General features: G+C 46.8%; 1 protein-coding gene across 3 annotated transcripts; it reads left to right on the top strand.

Moving 5' to 3' along the window:
• The first annotated feature begins 282 nt into the window (after positions 1-282).
• Positions 283-9,022, top strand: zbtb18 (zinc finger and BTB domain containing 18). 3 transcript variants are annotated; one of them, XM_029685293.2, is made up of 2 exons: positions 283-363; positions 4,461-9,022. In XM_029685293.2, exon 2 carries the CDS (start codon positions 4,475-4,477, stop codon positions 6,119-6,121), a length of 1,647 nt encoding a protein of 548 aa, XP_029541153.1. In that variant the 5' UTR covers positions 283-363; positions 4,461-4,474; the 3' UTR covers positions 6,122-9,022. The 3 variants fall into 3 exon arrangements, with proteins under 3 accessions (XP_029541153.1, XP_029541152.1, XP_064858619.1); XM_029685292.2 differs by lacking the exon at positions 283-363 and adding an exon at positions 405-2,459; XM_065002547.1 differs by lacking the exon at positions 283-363 and adding an exon at positions 3,482-4,146.
• Positions 9,023-21,328: the final 12,306 nt, after the last annotated feature.

Genomic DNA, 21,328 nt, shown 5'->3' with positions numbered 1-21,328 from the left:
TTCAGGGAACCAGTTCGCTTAGCCTTTTTTCTGCCTTCTCACTGTTGCCTGGTGTCAACCTACGCCGAGAAGATATCCCTCCCTCTTCCCCCTTCAGCGGCTGCTTCCAATTTGCCTTCATTTTTCTTATCACGAGCACTATTGGCTTTTGTGCTGCCAGTCAGACGCCTCTCCCGTAGCTGGAGTTGAGTAGCAACAGCTCGGAAACATCTGGCTGCCGCAGCCCTTCTCTCTCCGCTCGCTCGCTCCGTCTTTTTTGCCACTGCAGGTTGTTATGGAAATTTGTTGAAAGTCAATCTAGTTATTTTTCAACCCCAAGAGGATTTGACGAAGGAAACAGGAAGACATTGGAGCTTGTTGTCTGTAAGTGCCTTTAATACCAGAGTCCGATTAAGGGTGATGAAAGGGGGTTAAAGAATGGAAGGGGAAAAAGTAACAATCCTTTGTAGCGTGTGTTGCGTTCATATAATAGTTGCTATATTAGCTCCTTCGAGACCCTGTAGTGCCATGGTCTGCATAGCATCGGGGCCTGCTACAGAACTGCAATACTACTGATCGAACGTTTACTTTCTGCCACCATGGCTAGCTAGCTTGATTGCTTGGGTCAGTGTGTGTGTGTGTGTGCGCGCGCGAGATATTGTAGTCTTGCGAATGTTCTGTTGTGTTGCTGGCGACGGTCTTACATTCTGTAACCAGGAGCACAGATACATGTTGGTAGCCAGCCTATAGTCACCCTCGAGGACTAAGTTGTCTACAGAGCTTGACAGACACATTGATCAGATATAGTTGCTCGTATCGAGAGTAACGTGTCATGTCCGGTTTCATGAAGTTTATAGAAGTAATGGCTCATTTCTGACAGTTGTTTCTTGGCTTTGGATATTTATTTGTAGACAGCTATTACGATAAAAGGCAATGGTAAAATAGCCTAATGAAAATGCAATGCTGAAATGAATGATGTATCATTGGATAGTCTAGACTAGAGTGATGTGTGTGTGTGTGCGTGTGTGTTGCAAGTTGTAATATTAATGTTGCAACATTGTTACCAACGTTCACTAGGGCTATTTAATGATGCATTCTACCATTTTCTGTGAAAGGAACATGTTCTGTGAAAAGTTATCATATCCGGAATCAGTAATATCGTAGCCTAATTATTTAGTTGCAACTCTAATTTTACAATTTTGCATGCAGAGTCGTTGAAACTTTGAAGGTTATGTATGAATAACATAATAAGATATCTGGCCAGAGATTTGTTCTTGTAGCCTATATATTCCTGTTTCTCCTCCTCGTTCTTAAGTATAGGCTACACTCAGCATATATAGCAATTGATTCCTAAAGGTTTTGATCTTGTAAATATTCATAATAAACGTGTGGATTTTAATACCCTTATGTCAACAGGAACATGTTGAATATCTTGAATATCTATAGATATTAAGTTCATATCTATAAAGCCTACACAATAATGTGAATATGTAATTTAGCCTACTGTTATTGTTTGATATGAATAATAATTGACTGTATATAGATGCGTTGTTGTGATCCACTCGCATAGCAGAGAAATAAATTAATTCCTTGTGGAATAAAAAGACCACCTGAAAAATTCACACGGAAGAGTGAAATACTTTCACCAAAGAAAGCCGAGGCTGTAGTCAGTTTTAGCCGGCCCAACAAGGAATAGTGTAGCTTTTGTTTAGAATCTCACTCATGAGGTCTATACTATTGTTCCCATTGTTACTTTTTCATTTTTTTTCTGTCAATTGTATGAAGGGTTAGGGAAATGAATGATGGTAATGGTGAGGGCAGTGAACCGTAAAGAAGTCGAAAACAATATCAGCTGCGTGGGTCTGTCAGTTGCAAATGTGCTGTGCTGGCCTTTGTTTATGGTTACTGGAAGTTGAGCAGGCAGCAAAAAAACTTGATGGTATTTAAATTCACTGAGCAGGAAACTAGTCTGGGAAACTAGGTTAGAAAAAGTGTTGGATTTCACACAGACCTATTTTCTAAAGTTCTCCTTTACTTTAGAGTAAAGAGGTAGGGGGAAGTTGGCTCGTTTTCCACACAAGCACCTCACTACATTTACCTCCTTTTTTTGAGAGAGGAGAGAAAAAGAAACAAAGTTGTATAAAGGAGAGGCTGGTGGCAAGAGTGTAGAGGAGTAGCATATGGCTGTAAAAGGAGCACAGCTGGAGGTAGCATTTCCATCTGAACATGATGTCAGAGCAGCTGACAGGCTGCCATCCCCCAGTCTTTTATTCTAACGCACAGACTGGGAGTTAGTGTGTGTGCGGATCTGTGTGCAGGAGGAGGTATCTCATTCCCCTCCAACATCTCCTCCACTTTGCATCTGTCTCTCACAGTTAGCTTTTTTTCTCTCCTACCCCCTCATTGATTCTGCAAAAGAGCTGCAGCCCGGCCCAGCTTTTCTACTACAGCGGACTTAATCAAGTTGATGCATACTGCAGGTACTGTCTATGGGAAAGGGTCCGGGGCACTGGGATGGTTTTGTTTTGTACGGGAAGCTCTGGCTTTTCCCAGTGTCTGGCTACTTTTAGTCAGAACTCGATGGAAAGGGAAGTGAAATATTTGTATGTGTACAGTAGTTGTGTACTGTAGCTAAGCAGGAGCCTGGTGTTTTTTGTTGTCAGGAAGAGGTTTCCAAGTGAGATTTTAACTGATCCATTTGTTTGTGGGTAGTTTTTCTCTGGTTTGTTGTGAGCAGGTTGGGCTTGGGGTTGATTGTTGGTCCTTTGATTGTTGAATGTATGTTGAAATTATTATCTGTTTTTGGGGAAATTATTTTTATTTGTTTCAACCAAAATATATTTCTTAATTTGTGTGAACTAAAAAAGCAATTTAACATGTTTTTATTGTCTGGTCAACACACTATTACTTTCTGCTACTATCAACATGTTTGATCTTTTTCATCAAAGTTATTCTGGATAAACATCCCAGAACCATGTAAAAAAAAAAATCAATATGGTCATTTTTACTAAGAATAAGTCAATGTCTTAAATCTAAATGGCTGTGAAATTACTTGAAAGCCCAATGTCCTCTTTCCCAGGCTTGTGTTCATTTTTTCTGTTGGTGGTGACTAATTTAGAACTTGCAGATTTGAGCTGCCTGAATTGGCTAGACAGCTGTAATCGCACTCCTTCTAGTCTTAATCTCTTTATCTGGGCAGCAGCTGCCATATGGCCCCAGTCAGCTGGATCAGATGTTTGTAAGCCTCCTTGTCCGTCCCTCTCTGTCCTCGCAGACCCCTAATTTGATCGCTGCTACCTTGTGAGTTGTCCTGCTATCTTTATTTTTAGACATTTTAAGGATTAGGATTGATGTGACTTCAGGGCACTTAGAGTGATTGTATTCTAAATCTTCAGTGCTGGTCTCTTTGAGAAGGATGTGCAGTTTCTTGAAAGATTTGGGGAGGGGGAGCGTGGGGTGGTGGGGGTTTGCTGGGGGGTTGGACATCCTTGTCCCTGTAAGCCTCTCATTAAAGAAAATCTGAACTCCGCTCCAATGAGGGGGATCGCACACTTGTTCACTCACATTGAAATGGGTTTATTTAACTGCTTTGGTTGATGTTCAGGCTCATGTATTATTTGAGACAAGAAAAAGCTATTTGGTTAACAGGTGTGTGGGGGGGGGTCTCATTCAAATGTCTGAATCTGCTATTATGAAAGTTTATTTAGAAAAACTTCAGAGAAATATTAATAAAATATATTTTATGAATAGGATTCTCCTTTTTTTAATTGGATCTAACGAACAGTGGGAGTTAATAATAAATACCCTTTGTAATTTACCAACAAGGCAACTTGTTTTTCAAACCCTTAAATTCCGTGTCTACAGTCGTCATTCTCAGTGTACTTAGGCCTCTGGAATAGGTAGCTTGTGTATTGTGAGGACTGTTTGTGTACCTGAAAGCCTGTTACCTAAAGAGGCTGGCCAGGCCAGTCCAAAGTGGGTTATTAAAAATAACCACACTAGGAGCTGAGAGAGTAAAAGCGTGGAAGCAGTTCAGTTAGCAGGCAGGCGGGCATCTGTGTGACCAGGAGGAGCTCAGCTGTTGAAGCCTCTCTGTGATCATGTGGAACGGCCATAGATCGCAGTCTAGAGCAACACCTCTCCCAAATATAATCTGGAAACATTTAGGTTTATGGCGCAATTAGACTTTATCAGTTTTTTATTTGGTGTTTGTGTCTGAAAGTTTGAATTTATTGATGGTAAAACATGTTAGACTTTAAAAGGAAAATGTCTCTGGTGATATTTTAGAAACATTTAGTTTTGTAGATATAGTTTAAAATGCCAAGGATTTCATGTGTAGGCTAACTTGTGAGTGAGTGCAATTGTGTGTGCATGAGGTGAGAGAGTAAGATATGAGTGGATCCAGACAGGTTGTCTCCAAGCTGAAAACAAAACAGTAGCTGTTCTAAAATAATGTGCCTCTAACATCTTGTCTGTTCTAGGTTATGAAGACAGCATGGAGTTCCCAGACCACAGCAGACATTTGCTACAGTGTCTGAGTGAGCAGAGGCATCAGGGTTTCCTTTGTGATTCCACTGTGCTGGTCGGCGATGCCCAGTTCCGGGCCCATCGAGCAGTGCTGGCTTCATGCAGCATGTACTTCCATCTCTTTTACAAGGACCAGCTCGACAAAAGGGACATTGTTCATCTGAACAGCGACATTGTTACAGCCCCGGCGTTCGCTCTCCTGCTGGAGTTCATGTACGAGGGGAAGCTCCAGTTCAAAGCCCTGCCCGTGGAGGACGTGCTGGCTGCAGCCAGTTTCCTACATATGTACGACATAGTCAAGGTCTGCAAGAAGAAGCTGAAGTACAAAGCCACTGCGGAGGCAGACAGCACCAAGAAGGAGGAAGACGCCTCCAGCTGCTCTGACAAAGTAGAGAGCTTCTCTGAGGGCAGCACGGGCCACCCCGCAACGGCCGACCTACTGCCCAGTGACGATGAGGACCTGGAGGCCAAGCAGGACCCCAGTAACCTGTGGATGAGGCTGCCCTCTGACCGCGCGGGCACCCCAGCCACCGCCACCAGCCCAAGGGAGGCTGACACCCATGTCAGTCCCCCCAAACTGCAGTCCCCTGCCGGCAGCCCCAGCAGCTCTACTGGCTCCCTGTCCCGGAGATCCCTGGGCTCCCGTGGCTCCCGAAGCTCCCGTAGCTCTCGCAGAGTGTCGGCAGATGCGGACTGTGTCCTGGACTTGTCTGTGAAGTCCAGCCTGACGGGGCCCAGCGAGGCCTTGTCCAACAACCCCTATTTCTGTGGCCGGGTGACGCCCGACAGCCTGCAGGGCACCCTGGTCCAGGTGAAGCAGGAGAAGAACACAGGCTCAGATGATGAGGGCCTGGTGAGTGGCGACTATGAGATGGACCACAGTGGGCCCAAAGCAACCCCTCCCAGAACCAACGGAGGACTGAACCACCACGGGGTCGGCAGCCATGCTCACAGACGCCTGGGCCTGGAGGCCCACCTCTCGGCCCTGCGTGATGCCTCCCTGGCCAGCGAGCTGGAGCGTGACGACAAGGTCAGTGATGATGACATGCTGGGGGGAGAGAGTGAGCGGGCCCAGGTCGAGGCTGCCAGCATCGACAGCGCCCTGCTGCCCTACGTGTCCAACATGCTGAACGCTCCTCACACTCAGATCTTCATGTGCCCCCTGTGCAACAAGGTGTTTCCCAGTCCGCACATCCTCCAGATCCACCTCAGCACACACTTTCGCGAGCAGGAGGGTGTGCGCGCCAAGCCCGCCAGCGATGTCAATGTGCCCACCTGCTCCATCTGCGGCAAGACGTTCTCCTGCATGTACACCCTGAAGCGCCACGAGCGGACTCACTCCGGGGAGAAGCCGTACACGTGCACCACGTGCGGTAAGAGCTTCCAGTACTCCCACAACCTGAGCCGGCACGCTGTGGTGCACACCCGAGAGAAGCCGCACGCCTGCAAGTGGTGCGAGCGGCGCTTCACCCAGTCCGGGGACCTGTACCGCCACATCCGCAAGTTCCACTGCGAACTGGTCAACTCGCTCTCTGTCAAGAGCGAAGGCCTCAACCTCCCCAACCTCCACAGGGACTGGGCCATAGAGGATAGTTCTCAAGAACTGTGGAAGTGAAGCCTGCTGAAATGATCAGGACTTTGTTTTTAAGCTAAATGAGACAGGTGTCAGTGAAGGTTGGGCAGAGAGGTAAGGGGAGTTGGAGCAGGGTATGGGTGGGAGAGGGGTCTGAATCAGTCATGTTTCTTGTACGTAACATTGCAAAATCTTGTTAAATGGCACTTTAATAGCACATGAACGTGTTACTACTGTTTTCTGTTCCAGTCCTTTGTTTTGTTCTATTTTATTTGTTCTGATTTTGTTGAAAAAAATGTATGTAAACATGGCCGCTGGAATCAGTAGCCAGTGTTTAGTTATTTTTAGATTTCTTGTGTATATACACATGTCTATACACTCCTTAATCTAAGGCACACCTTCAATGACAACCATATGAAGTGTTCAGGTAATACACACTGAAGTTAGACTATTAGAATACACTAAACGGGTACTGTGATCATGAATATATACCAGTACACATACATGTGTGTATGCATACATGTGTGTATAGTGCACTACTCTAATTTCATTTTCAAATTTAATCTGTGTGAATGTGTGTGCGTTTAAATTGTTTTACTCTGCAAAGAGGTCTGATTTAAATATAGCTACAAGCTTCTGTTCCTTAAGCTCTTGTACATTTTGACTTGTGATAGGAAACTTGACTGATGAAAGACAAATGGCACTCATGCAATGTACAGCTTCATTTTTCACATTAATTGAAGTATTTTCTAAAACCCTTTATAAATGATTATTTTAGAATTTCTTAAATCTCTATCTGCAGCTTTAAAACATCCTTTGTTGAACAGAATTTAATTTAAGTTGGCTGTATTCTATCGGTTTCTGTAGTGATTATATGGATTTATTTTTGGAAAATGGGATCTGTTATTGCATGAAGTCCAACCTGTATATTTGAAATGTGAATTGCTGTATTACTGTACACTGTAATTGAACAAATATAGAACAGACTATGTGAATACTCCAAGGGTGCAGTCTGTTAAAAAAAAAGTGAATTTTACAGCTATGGAAAATGCATGAATATGATTTATTGACCTTTTGTTGTAGTTTTTTTTGTTGCATTTGAGGAGTGTATTTTAAATTAACTAATTATATTCTTAAGTAGTTTATTTCTTTTCTCTGCTCCTTTTGAGAGTCCGTTAGGACTCCTTTAAAATGTTCTGCTGGGCTGTGAAGATTTGTTTTGTCAATGCACTGGTCTTGGGTTTGAGTTTGTGTAACGGTATGTGAGGTGAAGCTTGTCGTCAGACAGAGGTGGGCAGTGTGGGCAGAATGCCAGCAGTGACCTAACTAACAAACTCATCTACAGAAGATCTCCACTAGTGTGTTTGCCTCCCGTCCACACAGCACTTCGTCACCGTCTACTCTGCTGCATGGTGGTCAGGGAGTTAAGGTTCCCAACTGCTGTATCTATCCAGTTAACGTTCTTCTTTGGTATTTTCTGCTCTCTCATTGACATCAAGTAAGCATTGTGGGTAATTGATTTATTTATATTTTCATTTGTTTCTAATTGTGTGGCCAATGAAAATGTGTCACACTTTTCTATCAGAGAGAGAGACTCACCTGCTCATATCAGAGTACTTATGAAGGTTTATTCTGTTTCAAAACCAAGCTGAAGAATCGGAGAGCAGCACTGTGCTTAACATCACGCTCCTAATTTCTATGTCTGTGTGTATGTGTTTGGATGCTCCTATGTACGTACTGTATGTACGCACGCGTGCGTGTTTTGTACTGAAAGCGCAATCCTTACTTTTGAAGGGGGAGAATTGGCATGCTTGACTGCACCTTTTAAAGCTTATTTAACTGAGATTTATGCTGAAAAGATGCCTTTATGAAAATTATAGTTAAATTATAGATTCAAGAAATCATGGATACTATTACATTCAAGAGGTGAAATTATTGAATTAACTTTAAATTATAATTTATCATTTTTTAAATTAAATTTGAACTGTTTTTTTATTTTAATATTTTATTTAGAACTTATTTTTTATTTGTTTTTAATGAATGAACATTCTGGGGGAAAAAATCTGCACTCAAAATATTTTTGTGTAGAAAGATCATGGAATCAAGTAAATGCCCATTCTTGAGAACTGTCAAACAAAAGCAAAACCTTAACTATACCCAAACTCCGATGATAGTAAGTAGAGCTATGAATGTCCGCACTTGTGGGGAGATACTGGCATGCCCACACTGGCCCGGGGGTTTGGTTTGCTCTTCAGTGGATGTGGTGGTGGCAGCATCAGCTGGTGACATGGGTGCTCCTTGCCAACTGCACACAGTGTCATGGCATTTTGCACAGTGGTAATTGATCTGTTTGCAACCACAAATATATCATGGAAAATATCACTTGTGGATTAACTCTATTTGAAGACTTATTTACAATTATTGATGGCTTTTCTTATTGTACTTGACCGCCTTAAACTACTGTAAACAGCTTTTTTTCTCCACGTTGTTAACACTGTAAGTTTGTAACTGGACTGTTTATTGACATTTTTAAAATAGAAGAAAGTAAGCTGTGAAATGACCTGATAAGCATCTCCATTTATCATCAATCCAACTTTGGTTACTTGAAAACAGGAAAGGTCCAGTGGGGAAAAACATAAATGTAGAAGACGATATACGAAGAGATGAGGGTGAATAGAAATACATCTGTTGAAAAGGACAATCACTGTCTGAAAAAGAAGCAGATTTTGATTCAAATATATTTGCTTCCCTGCGAGATTTTGTTTCTTTGACATTGTTCTTTTTCTGGATTTAGACATTTTAGCTTTGACAATCATAGTATGTTTTATGTTCTCAAGGGGAGTAAATTCTAAGGCTGTTTAGTTTTGTACTTTTTTGGTGTGCTGTTGTTGAAATTTTCAAATTGTGTGCAAACTGCAATAAATTATAAGAACCTTAACTCAATTCCAATGTGAATTTGTGTATTTAATTTGTCACCGAGTAAATAACATGGGTACCATTCAGTCGGTGTTGCATTATCAGGCACAAAACTACAGCACATTTGGAAGATTACTTAAATGCTTATTAATATAGCTTAGAGCCACAGTCATATTTGAACACAAGGAAGATGTAATCTGTAGAAATAGATTTTTTTTCTTCTCCCATTTAGTCTGTGTTATAACAGACTAGAATCCAGAGGCCTGCCTATATGTATTAGATACAAGCTCAATCAAATGTTACAATTACACACAACCCTAAGTGTATCATGTAATGGGTTATCTAAGATATACCTACACATGAGTTATTCAACATATTCTAGCATTGCTCTTCATAACAGTATCTATAGTGGATGATTCTGTACAATGCATTTCTATATACTATATTTTTCAGCAATGAAAGTAAGAGAAGCATTGGCATCATTTCTTTTTCTATGCCATGTTGTGTGGGTGGGTGTGTGGGTGGGTGGGGAGGCTGTGGATCTAGATTGGGCCCAGGTTGGGCACAGTGTGGTGCCCTGCATGGCCAGTGCGTGTGTGTGGTGCTGATATATCTAGCTGTTGCACTGGGTAAGGCGTGGGCTGGACCTGAGAAAAAGTGCAGCAGCTTGTCGAGAACCACCCCCCTCAACACATACAGCCTCCTGCCAAAGCTCCTCAAGTACAGTTTTCCAAGAAACAAATCAGCTTTATCTAATGTCTTGCTGCTCTGCAAACCTGGCCTTACAGATGCATTAAAGACTGACCACTTTGAAGTACGTGAGTGTTATTCATTAGGGCATCGCTACAGATGGTCATATGCTGTAAGCCCCCCCACCCCCACCAAGACTAACACCCTCATCTCCTAATTACTGGTAGATTTTCTTCTGTTTTCACAGGCATGATATTGTTTAAGAAACATGTAACTCTTTAAATTATTCATGTTAACTATAAAGAGAACTATATCAAGGCATAACATTCTTTCTAAATGGTTTAACTATTCATTACACCTTTATTTTTTAAATGACTTAACTATTTTCACTTGTCCATGTAGTATTACCCCACACATTGACTTGGTGCCCCCTGTATATAGCCTCTTTATTGTTCTTTTATTGTGTTATTTTTTATTATGTTTGACTTTAGTTTATTTGGTAAATGTTTTCTTAACTAAATCTTGAACTGCATTATTGGTTAAGGGCTTGTAAGTAAGCATTTCATGATAACCTGTTGTACTTGGCGCATGTGACAAATAAAATTTGATTTGATGATCACATTTGCCCCCTTTTCATTATTTAATTAATTGAATGTCACACTCCTTAGACAGGAGCAATGACGTCACGCTGACACTCAATTCCCCATAATAGTAATTAGAAATACAAAAATATAACCCCTATTAATTAATGGCCCTAAGTAACTATGTATTGTTTTAAAAGTGAAAAATAATGAACCTGTAACATTATTGCTTCCTACACTGTTCCTGAACATCTGCTTGAAGAAGACAATTTGCTCTCAGATGGGGCTGAGTGTTTTGCTCTGAATTTAGGTCATTAATTTGTATCTGTCCTTTGTTTACTTAAGGAACGGGGACAAAAGGGCAGCTGCAGAAACATTTGGCTGTGCCGAAGGGTAGTGGCTCAACATGTTGGAATCGGCGACCAGCTTGGGCGACTGTCTGTAGCAGCTAAAACACAGAAGTTTGTGTGAGCCAGCCCTCTTCCAAGCTGTGAGCGCCTGGGCTGGGGAGAGACAAGCACATGCTTCTACAAGGCCAGCTATGGCTGTGAAGTTACAAACATCAGAACAAACTAGGACTGTACTAAGTGTCTAACTGTACTAAGCAAAAATGGATGGATGTAAAAGAGTTTAGGACACCTTTTCACCATAAAAGGCTGATTTGCTTGAGATGAATGTTTGGCACCACTGTTGAGGTTAAAGAATTAGAAGTCTTGCAATAAATAGATTGTAATGAAGCTACAGGGGATACTGTTGCATCAGTATACTTGAGAAAACCTTCAATTGTGATGACAACCTTAACCTTTGCAGAAGGATTTTAATTGAGGTAAAATATCTAGAGAGCAAATATTGTACATAAAGAGGGAATAAAAATGATCTAACCAATAACCATACAAATCTAAAACTTACAGATTTTTCAATGCCAAATGCCATGAAATGAAATGTTTGCAGTTGTGCCGTGGAATTCAAACGGATTGAGTGACACATTAAGTCTTCAGAAAAAAGAAGTGTACAAGGGCAGAGCTTTTGTAAGGTTACAATAACAGACAGGAGGGAGGAATGTGTCTTTCTATCGATTGTCTGCGTATTTAAAAAGCAGCCATTGTCAAGCGCTCAGCATAGAGACAGAAGGCTAGCAACAAGCGCCGTCTCCACCCAGACAATGCAGTTGTGCTCCTAGCCAGCAGGCTGGCAGAGAGAGGTGCAAGGGGGTTAGTTTTGGTGGGGAAAGAGGGAGGGGGGGGGGGATGTGGTCCCAGAGAGCTATCTGCTCTGACTGCACCCATGAACAAAAGAAGACGCAATTCGAACTTGAATGTCAGTGTCTCTGTTAGAGGGGCCCAGACCATACCCCTCCCCCCTCCACACACACGCACAAACACACAACGGCCCCCACTAACTCTTTCGCAGGCTCGTATGGGATGAGATTAAACTCCCTACATCTCTTTTGTGTGAGACTTTCGAGGAGTGAGAAAAATTGTTGTGCCACAACTAAGGCATTGGATGGAAAGAGGAAAGAGTGGACTGCATGGGAATGCAGTTAATTGTGTGTCATTAGTATTTGTTTTGACACATGTATTTGTATGTTTTGAAACATGTTTATTTGTATGTGTTGAAACATGTTTCATCTGTAGAAATTGTGTGACATACATGATACTCAGATATTGTAATATGTAACACAATCCTAGAATACATGGTTATTGTTTGTCTCAGGCATGGTAATACTAAGTTAGCGACTACGTAAGATACTAATAAATAAATCTTATTCTATGAAAATGGGGCAGACTATGTGCAGAGTGCAGACATTATTGTGGCATTGCGGGCTGAGTGCTCTCTCGACTTTACCAGCTGTTGGTAGCAGTTCTGTCCAGTGCAGATAACTGGGCAGGAGGGCGTGTGATGTTGATAGGGGTCTTGGCAGGATTTTGATGTGTGCAACTCAGCACTTTTCTGGGCACATCGCTTGGTGCGACCTTAAGGGTCCACAGGCGGGGGGGGGTTGTATGGGAACCTGCTGTACCGATGGCTATGACAGGCAGGAGGAGGGTGAGCATGGGAAACTGCTGTACAGATGGCTATGACAGGCAGGAGGAGGGTGAGCATGGGAACCTGCTGTACCGATGGCTATGACAGGCAGGAGGAGGGTGAGCATGGGAACCTGCTGTACCGATGGCTATGACAAGCAGGAGGAGGGAGAGCATGGGAACCTGCTGTACCGATGGCTATGACAGGCAGGAGGAGGGTGAGCATGGGAACCTGCTGTACCGATGGCTATGACAGGCAGGAGGGTGAGCATGGGAACCTGCTGTACAGATGGCTATGACAGGCAGGAGGGTGAGCATGGGAACCTGCTGTACCGATGGCTATGACAGGCAGGAGGAGGGTGAGCATGGGAACCTGCTGTACCGATTGCTATGACAGGCAGGAGGAGGGTGAGCATGGGAACCTGCTGTACCGATGGCTATGACAAGCAGGAGGAGGGAGAGCATGGGAACCTGCTGTACCGATGGCTATGACAGACAGGAGGAGGGTGAGCATGGGAACCTGCTGTACCGATGGCTATGACAGGCAGGAGGGTGAGCATGGGAACCTGCTGTACAGATGGCTATGACAGGCAGGAGGGTGAGCATGGGAACCTGCTGTACCGATGGCTATGACAGGCAGGAGGAGGGTGAGCATGGGAACCTGCTGTACCGATGGCTATGACAAGCAGGAGGAGGGAGAGCATGGGAACCTGCTGTACCGATGGCTATGACAGGCAGGAGGAGGGTGAGCATGGGAACCTGCTGTACCGATGGCTATGACAGGCAGGAGGGTGAGCATGGGAACCTGCTGTACAGATGGCTATGACAGGCAGGAGGAGGGTGAGCATGGGAACCTGCTGTACATATGGCTATGACAGGCAGGAGGAGGGTGAGCATGGGAACCTGCTGTACATATGGCTATGACAGGCAGGAGGAGGATGCTGTACAGATGGCTATGACAGGCAGGAGGAGGGTGAGCATGGGAACGTGCTGTACATATGGCTATGACAGGCAGGAGGAGGATGCTGTACAGATGGCTATGACAGGCAGGAGGGTGAGCATGGGAACCTGCTGTACATATGGCTATGACAGGCAGGAGGAGGGTGAGCATGGGAACCTGCTGTACATATGGCTATGACAGGCAGGAGGAGGATGCTGTACATATGGCTATGACAGGCAGGAGGAGGGTGAGCATGGGAACGTGCTGTACAGATGGCTATGACAGGCAGGAGGAGGGTGAGCATGGGAACCTGCTGTACATATGGCTATGACAGGCAGGGGAGGATGCTGTACAGATGGCTATGACAGGCAGGAGGAGGGTGAGCATGGGAACGTGCTGTACAGATGGCTATGACAGGCAGGAGGAGGGTGAGCATGGGAACGTGCTGTACAGATGGCTATGACAGGCAGGAGGAGGGTGAGCATGGGAACGTGCTGTACATATGGCTATGACAGGCAGGGGGAGGATGCTGTACAGATGGCTATGACAGGCAGGAGGAGGGTGAGCATGGGAACGTGCTGTACAGATGGCTATGACAGGCAGGAGGAGGGTGAGCATGGGAACGTGCTGTACAGATGGCTATGACAGGCAGGAGGAGGGTGAGCATGGGAACCTGCTGTACAGATGGCTATGACAGGCAGGAGGAGGGTGAGCATGGGAACCTGCTGTACATATGGCTATGACAGGCAGGAGGAGGATGCTGTACAGATGGCTATGACAGGCAGGAGGAGGGTGAGCATGGGAACGTGCTGTACAGATGGCTATGACAGGCAGGAGGAGGGTGAGCATGGGAACCTGCTGTACATATGGCTATGACAGGCAGGAGGAGGATGCTGTACAGATGGCTATGACAGGCAGGAGGAGGGTGAGCATGGGAACGTGCTGTACATATGGCTATGACAGGCAGGAGGAGGATGCTGTACAGATGGCTATGACAGGCAGGAGGAGGGTGAGCATGGGAACCTGCTGTACAGATGGCTATGACAGGCAGGAGGAGGGTGAGCATGGGAACCTGCTGTACAGATGGCTATGACAGGCAGGAGGAGGGTGAGCATGGGAACCTGCTGTACATATGGCTATGACAGGCAGGAGGAGGATGCTGTACAGATGGCTATGACAGGCAGGAGGGTGAGCATGGGAACCTGCTGTACATATGGCTATGACAGGCAGGAGGAGGGTGAGCATGGGAACCTGCTGTACAGATGGCTATGACAGGCAGGAGGAGGGTGAGCATGGGAACCTGCTGTACATATGGCTATGACAGGCAGGAGGAGGATGCTGTACATATGGCTATGACAGGCAGGAGGAGGGTGAGCATGGAAACGTGCTGTACAGATGGCTATGACAGGCAGGAGGAGGGTGAGCATGGGAACCTGCTGTACATATGGCTATGACAGGCAGGAGGAGGATGCTGTACAGATGGCTATGACAGGCAGGAGGAGGATGCCGTACAGATGGCTATGACAGGCAGGAGGAGGGTGAGCATGGGAACGTGCTGTACAGATGGCTATGACAGGCAGGAGGAGGATGCTGTACAGATGGCTATGACAGGCAGGAGGAGGGTGAGCATGGGAACGTGCTGTACAGATGGCTATGACAGGCAGGAGGAGGATGCTGTACAGATGGCTATGACAGGCAGGAGGAGGGGAACCTGAGGCTATGGGAACGTGCTGTACAGATGGCTATGACAGGCAGGAGGAGGGTGAGCATGGGAACGTGCTGTACATATGGCTATGACAGGCAGGGGGAGGATGCTGTACAGATGGCTATGACAGGCAGGAGGAGGGTGAGCATGGGAACGTGCTGTACAGATGGCTATGACAGGCAGGAGGAGGGTGAGCATGGGAACGTGCTGTACAGATGGCTATGACAGGCAGGAGGAGGGTGAGCATGGGAACGTGCTGTACAGATGGCTATGACAGGCAGGAGGAGGGTGAGCATGGGAACCTGCTGTACAGATGGCTATGACAGGCAGGGGAGGATGCTGTACAGATGGCTATGACAGGCAGGAGGAGGGTGAGCATGGGAACGTGCTGTACAGATGGCTATGACAGGCAGGAGGAGGGTGAGCATGGGAACGTGCTGTACAGATGGCTATGACAGGCAGGAGGAGGGTGAGCATGGGAACGTGCTGTACATATGGCTATGACAGGCAGGGGGAGGATGCTGTACAGATGGCTATGACAGGCAGGAGGAGGGTGAGCATGGGAACGTGCTGTACAGATGGCTATGACAGGCAGGAGGAGGGTGAGATGGCATGGGAACGTGCTGTACAGATGGCTATGACAGGCAGGAGGAGGGTGAGCATGGGAACGTGCTGTACAGATGGCTATGACAGGCAGGAGGAGGGTGAGCATGGGAACCTGCTGTACATATGGCTATGACAGGCAGGAGGAGGATGCTGTACAGATGGCTATGACAGGCAGGAGGAGGGTGAGCATGGGAACGTGCTGTACAGATGGCTATGACAGGCAGGAGGAGGGTGAGCATGGGAACCTGCTGTACATATGGCTATGACAGGCAGGAGGAGGATGCTGTACAGATGGCTATGACAGGCAGGAGGAGGGTGAGCATGGGAACGGAGGAGGGTGCTGTACATATGGCTATGACAGGCAGGAGGAGGGGATGCTGTACAGATGGCTATGACAGGCAGGAGGGGGTGAGCATGGGAACCTGCTGTACATATGGCTATGACAGGCAGGAGGAGGGTGAGCATGGGAACCTGCTGTACAGATGGCTATGACAGGCAGGAGGAGGGTGAGCATGGGAACCTGCTGTACATATGGCTATGACAGGCAGGAGGAGGATGCTGTACAGATGGCTATGACAGGCAGGAGGAGGGTGAGCATGGAAACGTGCTGTACAGATGGCTATGACAGGCAGGAGGAGGGTGAGCATGGGAACCTGCTGTACATATGGCTATGACAGGCAGGAGGAGGATGCTGTACAGATGGCCATGACAGGCAGGAGGAGGATGCTGTACAGATGGCCATGACAGGCAGGAGGAGGATGCCGTACAGATGGCTATGACAGGCAGGAGGAGGGTGAGCATGGGAACGTGCTGTACAGATGGCTATGACAGGCAGGAGGAGGATGCTGTACAGATGGCTATGACAGGCAGGAGGAGGGTGAGCATGGGAACCTGCTGTACAGATGGCTATGACAGGCAGGAGGAGGATGCTGTACAGATGGCTATGACAGGCAGGAGGAGGGTGAGCATGGGAACGTGCTGTACAGATGGCTATGACAGGCAGGAGGAGGATGCTGTACAGATGGCTATGACAGGCAGGAGGAGGGTGAGCATGGGAACGTGCTGTACAGATGGCTATGACAGGCAGGAGGAGGGTGAGCATGGGAACGTGCTGTACAGATGGCTATGACAGGCAGGAGGAGGGTGAGCATGGGAACCTGCTGTACATATGGCTATGACAGGCAGGAGGAGGGTGAGCATGGGAACGTGCTGTACAGATGGCTATGACAGGCAGGAGGAGGGTGAGCATGGGAACGTGCTGTACAGATGGCTATGACAGGCAGGAGGAGGGTGAGCATGGGAACCTGCTGTACATATGGCTATGACAGGCAGGAGGAGGATGCTGTACAGATGGCTATGACAGGCAGGAGGAGGGTGAGCATGGAAACGTGCTGTACAGATGGCTATGACAGGCAGGAGGAGGGTGAGCATGGGAACCTGCTGTACATATGGCTATGACAGGCAGGAGGAGGATGCTGTACAGATGGCTATGACAGGCAGGAGGAGGATGCATGGGGAGGTGCTGTACAGATGGCTATGACAGGCAGGAGGAGGGTGAGCATGGGAACGTGCTGTACAGATGGCTATGACAGGCAGGAGGAGGGTGAGCATGGGAACGTGCTGTACAGATGGCTATGACAGGCAGGAGGAGGGTGAGCATGGGAACGTGCTGTACATATGGCTATGACAGGCAGGGGGAGGATGCTGTACAGATGGCTATGACAGGCAGGAGGAGGGTGAGCATGGGAACGTGCTGTACAGATGGCTATGACAGGCAGGAGGAGGGTGAGCATGGGAACGTGCTGTACAGATGGCTATGACAGGCAGGAGGGTGAGCATGGGAACGTGCTGTACAGATGGCTATGACAGGCAGGAGGAGCGTGAGCATGGGAACCTGCTGTACATATGGCTATGACAGGCAGGGGAGGATGCTGTACAGATGGCTATGACAGGCAGGAGGAGGGTGAGCATGGGAACGTGCTGTACAGATGGCTATGACAGGCAGGAGGAGGGTGAGCATGGGAACGTGCTGTACAGATGGCTATGACAGGCAGGAGGAGGGTGAGCATGGGAACGTGCTGTACATATGGCTATGACAGGCAGGGGGAGGATGCTGTACAGATGGCTATGACAGGCAGGAGGAGGGTGAGCATGGGAACCTGCTGTACAGATGGCTATGACAGGCAGGAGGAGGGTGAGCATGGGAACGTGCTGTACAGATGGCTATGACAGGCAGGAGGAGGGTGAGCATGGGAACGTGCTGTACAGATGGCTATGACAGGCAGGGGGAACCTGCTGTACAGATGGCTATGACAGGCAGGGGGAACCTGCTGTACAGATGGCTATGACAGGCAGGAGGAGGGTGAGCATGGGAACCTGCTGTACAGATGGCTATGACAGGCAGGAGGAGGGTGAGCATGGGAACGTGCTGTACAGATGGCTATGACAGGCAGGAGGAGGGTGAGCATGGGAACGTGCTGTACAGATGGCTATGACAGGCAGGAGGAGGGTGAGCATGGGAACGTGCTGTACAGATGGCTATGACAGGCAGGAGGAGGGTGAGCATGGGAACCTGCTGTACATATGGCTATGACAGGCAGGGGGAGGATGCTGTACAGATGGCTATGACAGGCAGGGGGAACCTGCTGTACAGATGGCTATGACAGGCAGGGGGAACCTGCTGTACAGATGGCTATGACAGGCAGGAGGAGGGTGAGCATGGGAACGTGCTGTACAGATGGCTATGACAGGCAGGAGGAGGGTGAGCATGGGAACGTGCTGTACAGATGGCTATGACAGGCAGGAGGAGGGTGAGCATGGGAACGTGCTGTACAGATGGCTATGACAGGCAGGAGGAGGGTGAGCATGGGAACCTGCTGTACATATGGCTATGACAGGCAGGGGAGGATGCTGTACAGATGGCTATGACAGGCAGGAGGAGGGCTATGAGCATGGGAACCTGCTGTACAGATGGCTATGACAGGCAGGAGGAGGGTGAGCATGGGAACCTGCTGTACAGATGGCTATGACAGGCAGGAGGAGGGTGAGCATGGGAACGTGCTGTACATATGGCTATGACAGGCAGGAGGGTGAGCATGATGCTGTACAGATGGCTATGACAGGCAGGAGGAGGGTGAGCATGGGAACGTGCTGTACAGATGGCTATGACAGAGAGGTCACTATCCTTTACCAGGGAGAACTTTGTACTGTACCTCGTCTGAAACAACAGCTTGACTTCTTGTCAATATATTCCATGTATTTCCCCTCAACACCAACTGAAGTTACAGTACATATTTTGACAGAACACTGAATATCTTTACAGTAAACGATACAATATTTGTTAACCTAAATATGTAGCTTTTACACTTGAATACTGAATGAATCCTTCACAGCCTCCTGCAATTCATCTGTAGAGCACTTTGTCAGTATGGTCGAGGCTTTATTATGTTGATATTTTTAGCTTATTGCAGAATTTTCTTTGTAGCCAATATGTCAAAAATAGCCAAATTTAGTACCAACATTTAGTACTGTTAGTACACAACGAAGTAAACAGTACGTAGTGGACTATTCAGACTCCACAACATACTGACGTGTCTCTTCCCTAAGCCTATCCCTACCTAACCAATCAGAGCTGTTGTGTTGTAGATGCCCTTGGTGTTGTGGCACTGATTACTGATCGGCTCAGTGTTGAGAGAGAGAGAGAGAGAGAGAGAGTGTGTGTGTGTGAGAAAGGTTTGGACAGACTGAAATGAGAGCCCCCTGCACACGTCAGTCTGCTCCAGACCTCTCCTGCTGCAAAGGTGTGACTCAGCAGGCAACACACACACACACACACACACACACACACACACACGGGGGCGAGCCAAGAGAGAGGGCGTCTCCAGGGAGCAGGCAGGCAGCTGTGGGAGATGAGGAATCCAGCTTTCCTCCCAGTCTAATATCGTTCATCATAACTTTACAAATCACTGCTAAACAAAGGTAGTGACAGTTACAGTAGACAGGGAGGAGGACAGGTGTATCAAAATGATGCCCTTCCATGTACAGTAGAGGCTGGTGGGAGGAGCTATAAGAGTACGGGATTTTTGTAATAGCTGAAATTGAATCAATGGAATGGTACCAAACATATGGAAACTGTTTGACTTCATTCCATTTATTCCAGTCCAGCCATCAAAATGAGTCCGTCCTCCTATAGCTCCTCCCACCAGCACCTCTGATGTACAGTGACATGTGGGAGCTACCACCATTGTATATGAGCTACCACCATTGTATATGAGCCATGAGTCATCTGAATGTACCCATTACCTGTATTGTTTAATCTGCTTGTTGTAGATAGTTTCATTCCACTGCTTTTCTATGACAGGTACAGTGTACTCAGACTGTAGCACTGTAATAAGCAGAGCAGCGATAAGGTGTTTGTGTGTGAGAGTAGTAAGCCCTTAATTCCTGTAACCTATGTATCCTTGCATAGTGTTTGTGTTTGAGCGTGTGTGGATGCTGCCTGTGTGGTTCAGGCCTGGTTCAGTGCAGGAACAGGAGTGTCACTATGTTCTCTCACCCCAAGATGCCAACCTCTCCGCTCCCTCCCAGCTCTGGCAAAGCAGGCCCCATCTGTCGCCCCCTCCCAACCTGCAGCAGTGCTGGGGTGGCCCCAGGCCCACTCCCAGGATTAATGCTTGCATCCTGATCTGGGTTAGAGAGGGAGAGACGTGGGCCCAGCCTGTAGGACCTGGCACAGCCAATGCAACACATTCTGCTGTATTATTTAAGGCAACATAATACCATCAGTCGGATATCAAAGGGAACTGTTGAAATGTGACATGGGGAGATTTGTCCAATATCGGGTTGCAAGTGCATTGTGCAACACAGGTACTGTATGCATGTTGTCCATAAGGAAAAGGCCTTATACGTGCTTTGTACATAGCATTCCTAGACAACATCTGACAGGAGCAAATGGAAGTTGAAGATATTGTGATAATATAAGCATGATTCTGTTGCTGGAATTGTGTAAAATAAGAAATCAGCTCTCAACCTTCACCTCCTCTAGTTGTGTTATATTCAGACTTATTTAATTGACTATGCACTAGTGTCCACCGCTTGGGGCAATTAGCATATCTAACAAGATTCTTCTGGAACCAGGTATACAGAGTCCTCCCAGGGAGACCATTACTCACACCTCTGGTAATTCCTCTCAGACCATAACTTACTCAAAGGCCAATACTAACTCAGATCAGAAAGGCTTGAAATCTAATGCTTCAGTTTCAGTCGGTCTCCTAACCGGTCTCTGTTACACCTGTACAGCTGTGATGTGGAAGCCTCAGAGAAGTGTTTGTTCCTACAGAAGGTCAGCTCTGAGCAGGCTGGACAGCATCTGTCATAATGTAAGGAGGAGTGGGCCTCTGTAGACGGCTGTGTGAGTTAACGACGGCGTCCTCTCCCCGACCACATCTGCACATTGCATTATCATTAGAGCTCCTACATCTCCCAGGATTGCTGACAAAGTGAACAATACCAACAATCACCCCCATCAGCTGCAACCATATGGGCACCATACTTAGATTGCAGGGGGAAGCAATTGTACTAGCATCTGTTTGGCAGTGTTCAGAAGTTACGTTTCAAGATGAATTTCACTGTGCGAAGAAAGTTTATCTCCCTCCACCGCTCTCTCTCTCGGACAGTAAAATGTATTGCTAGGTGCACTCCTGTCTGCTGTATCTTGAAACTACCAGCAGCCCCTTAATGTGGTATCTTAATGGGGCTGAGGGTTTGTCTGCTGTCCCAGATGGTGGA

This window comes from Oncorhynchus nerka, linkage group LG16 (genome assembly GCF_034236695.1).
Source record: "Oncorhynchus nerka isolate Pitt River linkage group LG16, Oner_Uvic_2.0, whole genome shotgun sequence".
Classification (NCBI taxonomy): domain Eukaryota; kingdom Metazoa; phylum Chordata; class Actinopteri; order Salmoniformes; family Salmonidae; genus Oncorhynchus; species Oncorhynchus nerka.
This window is presented reverse-complemented; position numbering and strand designations above follow the sequence as displayed.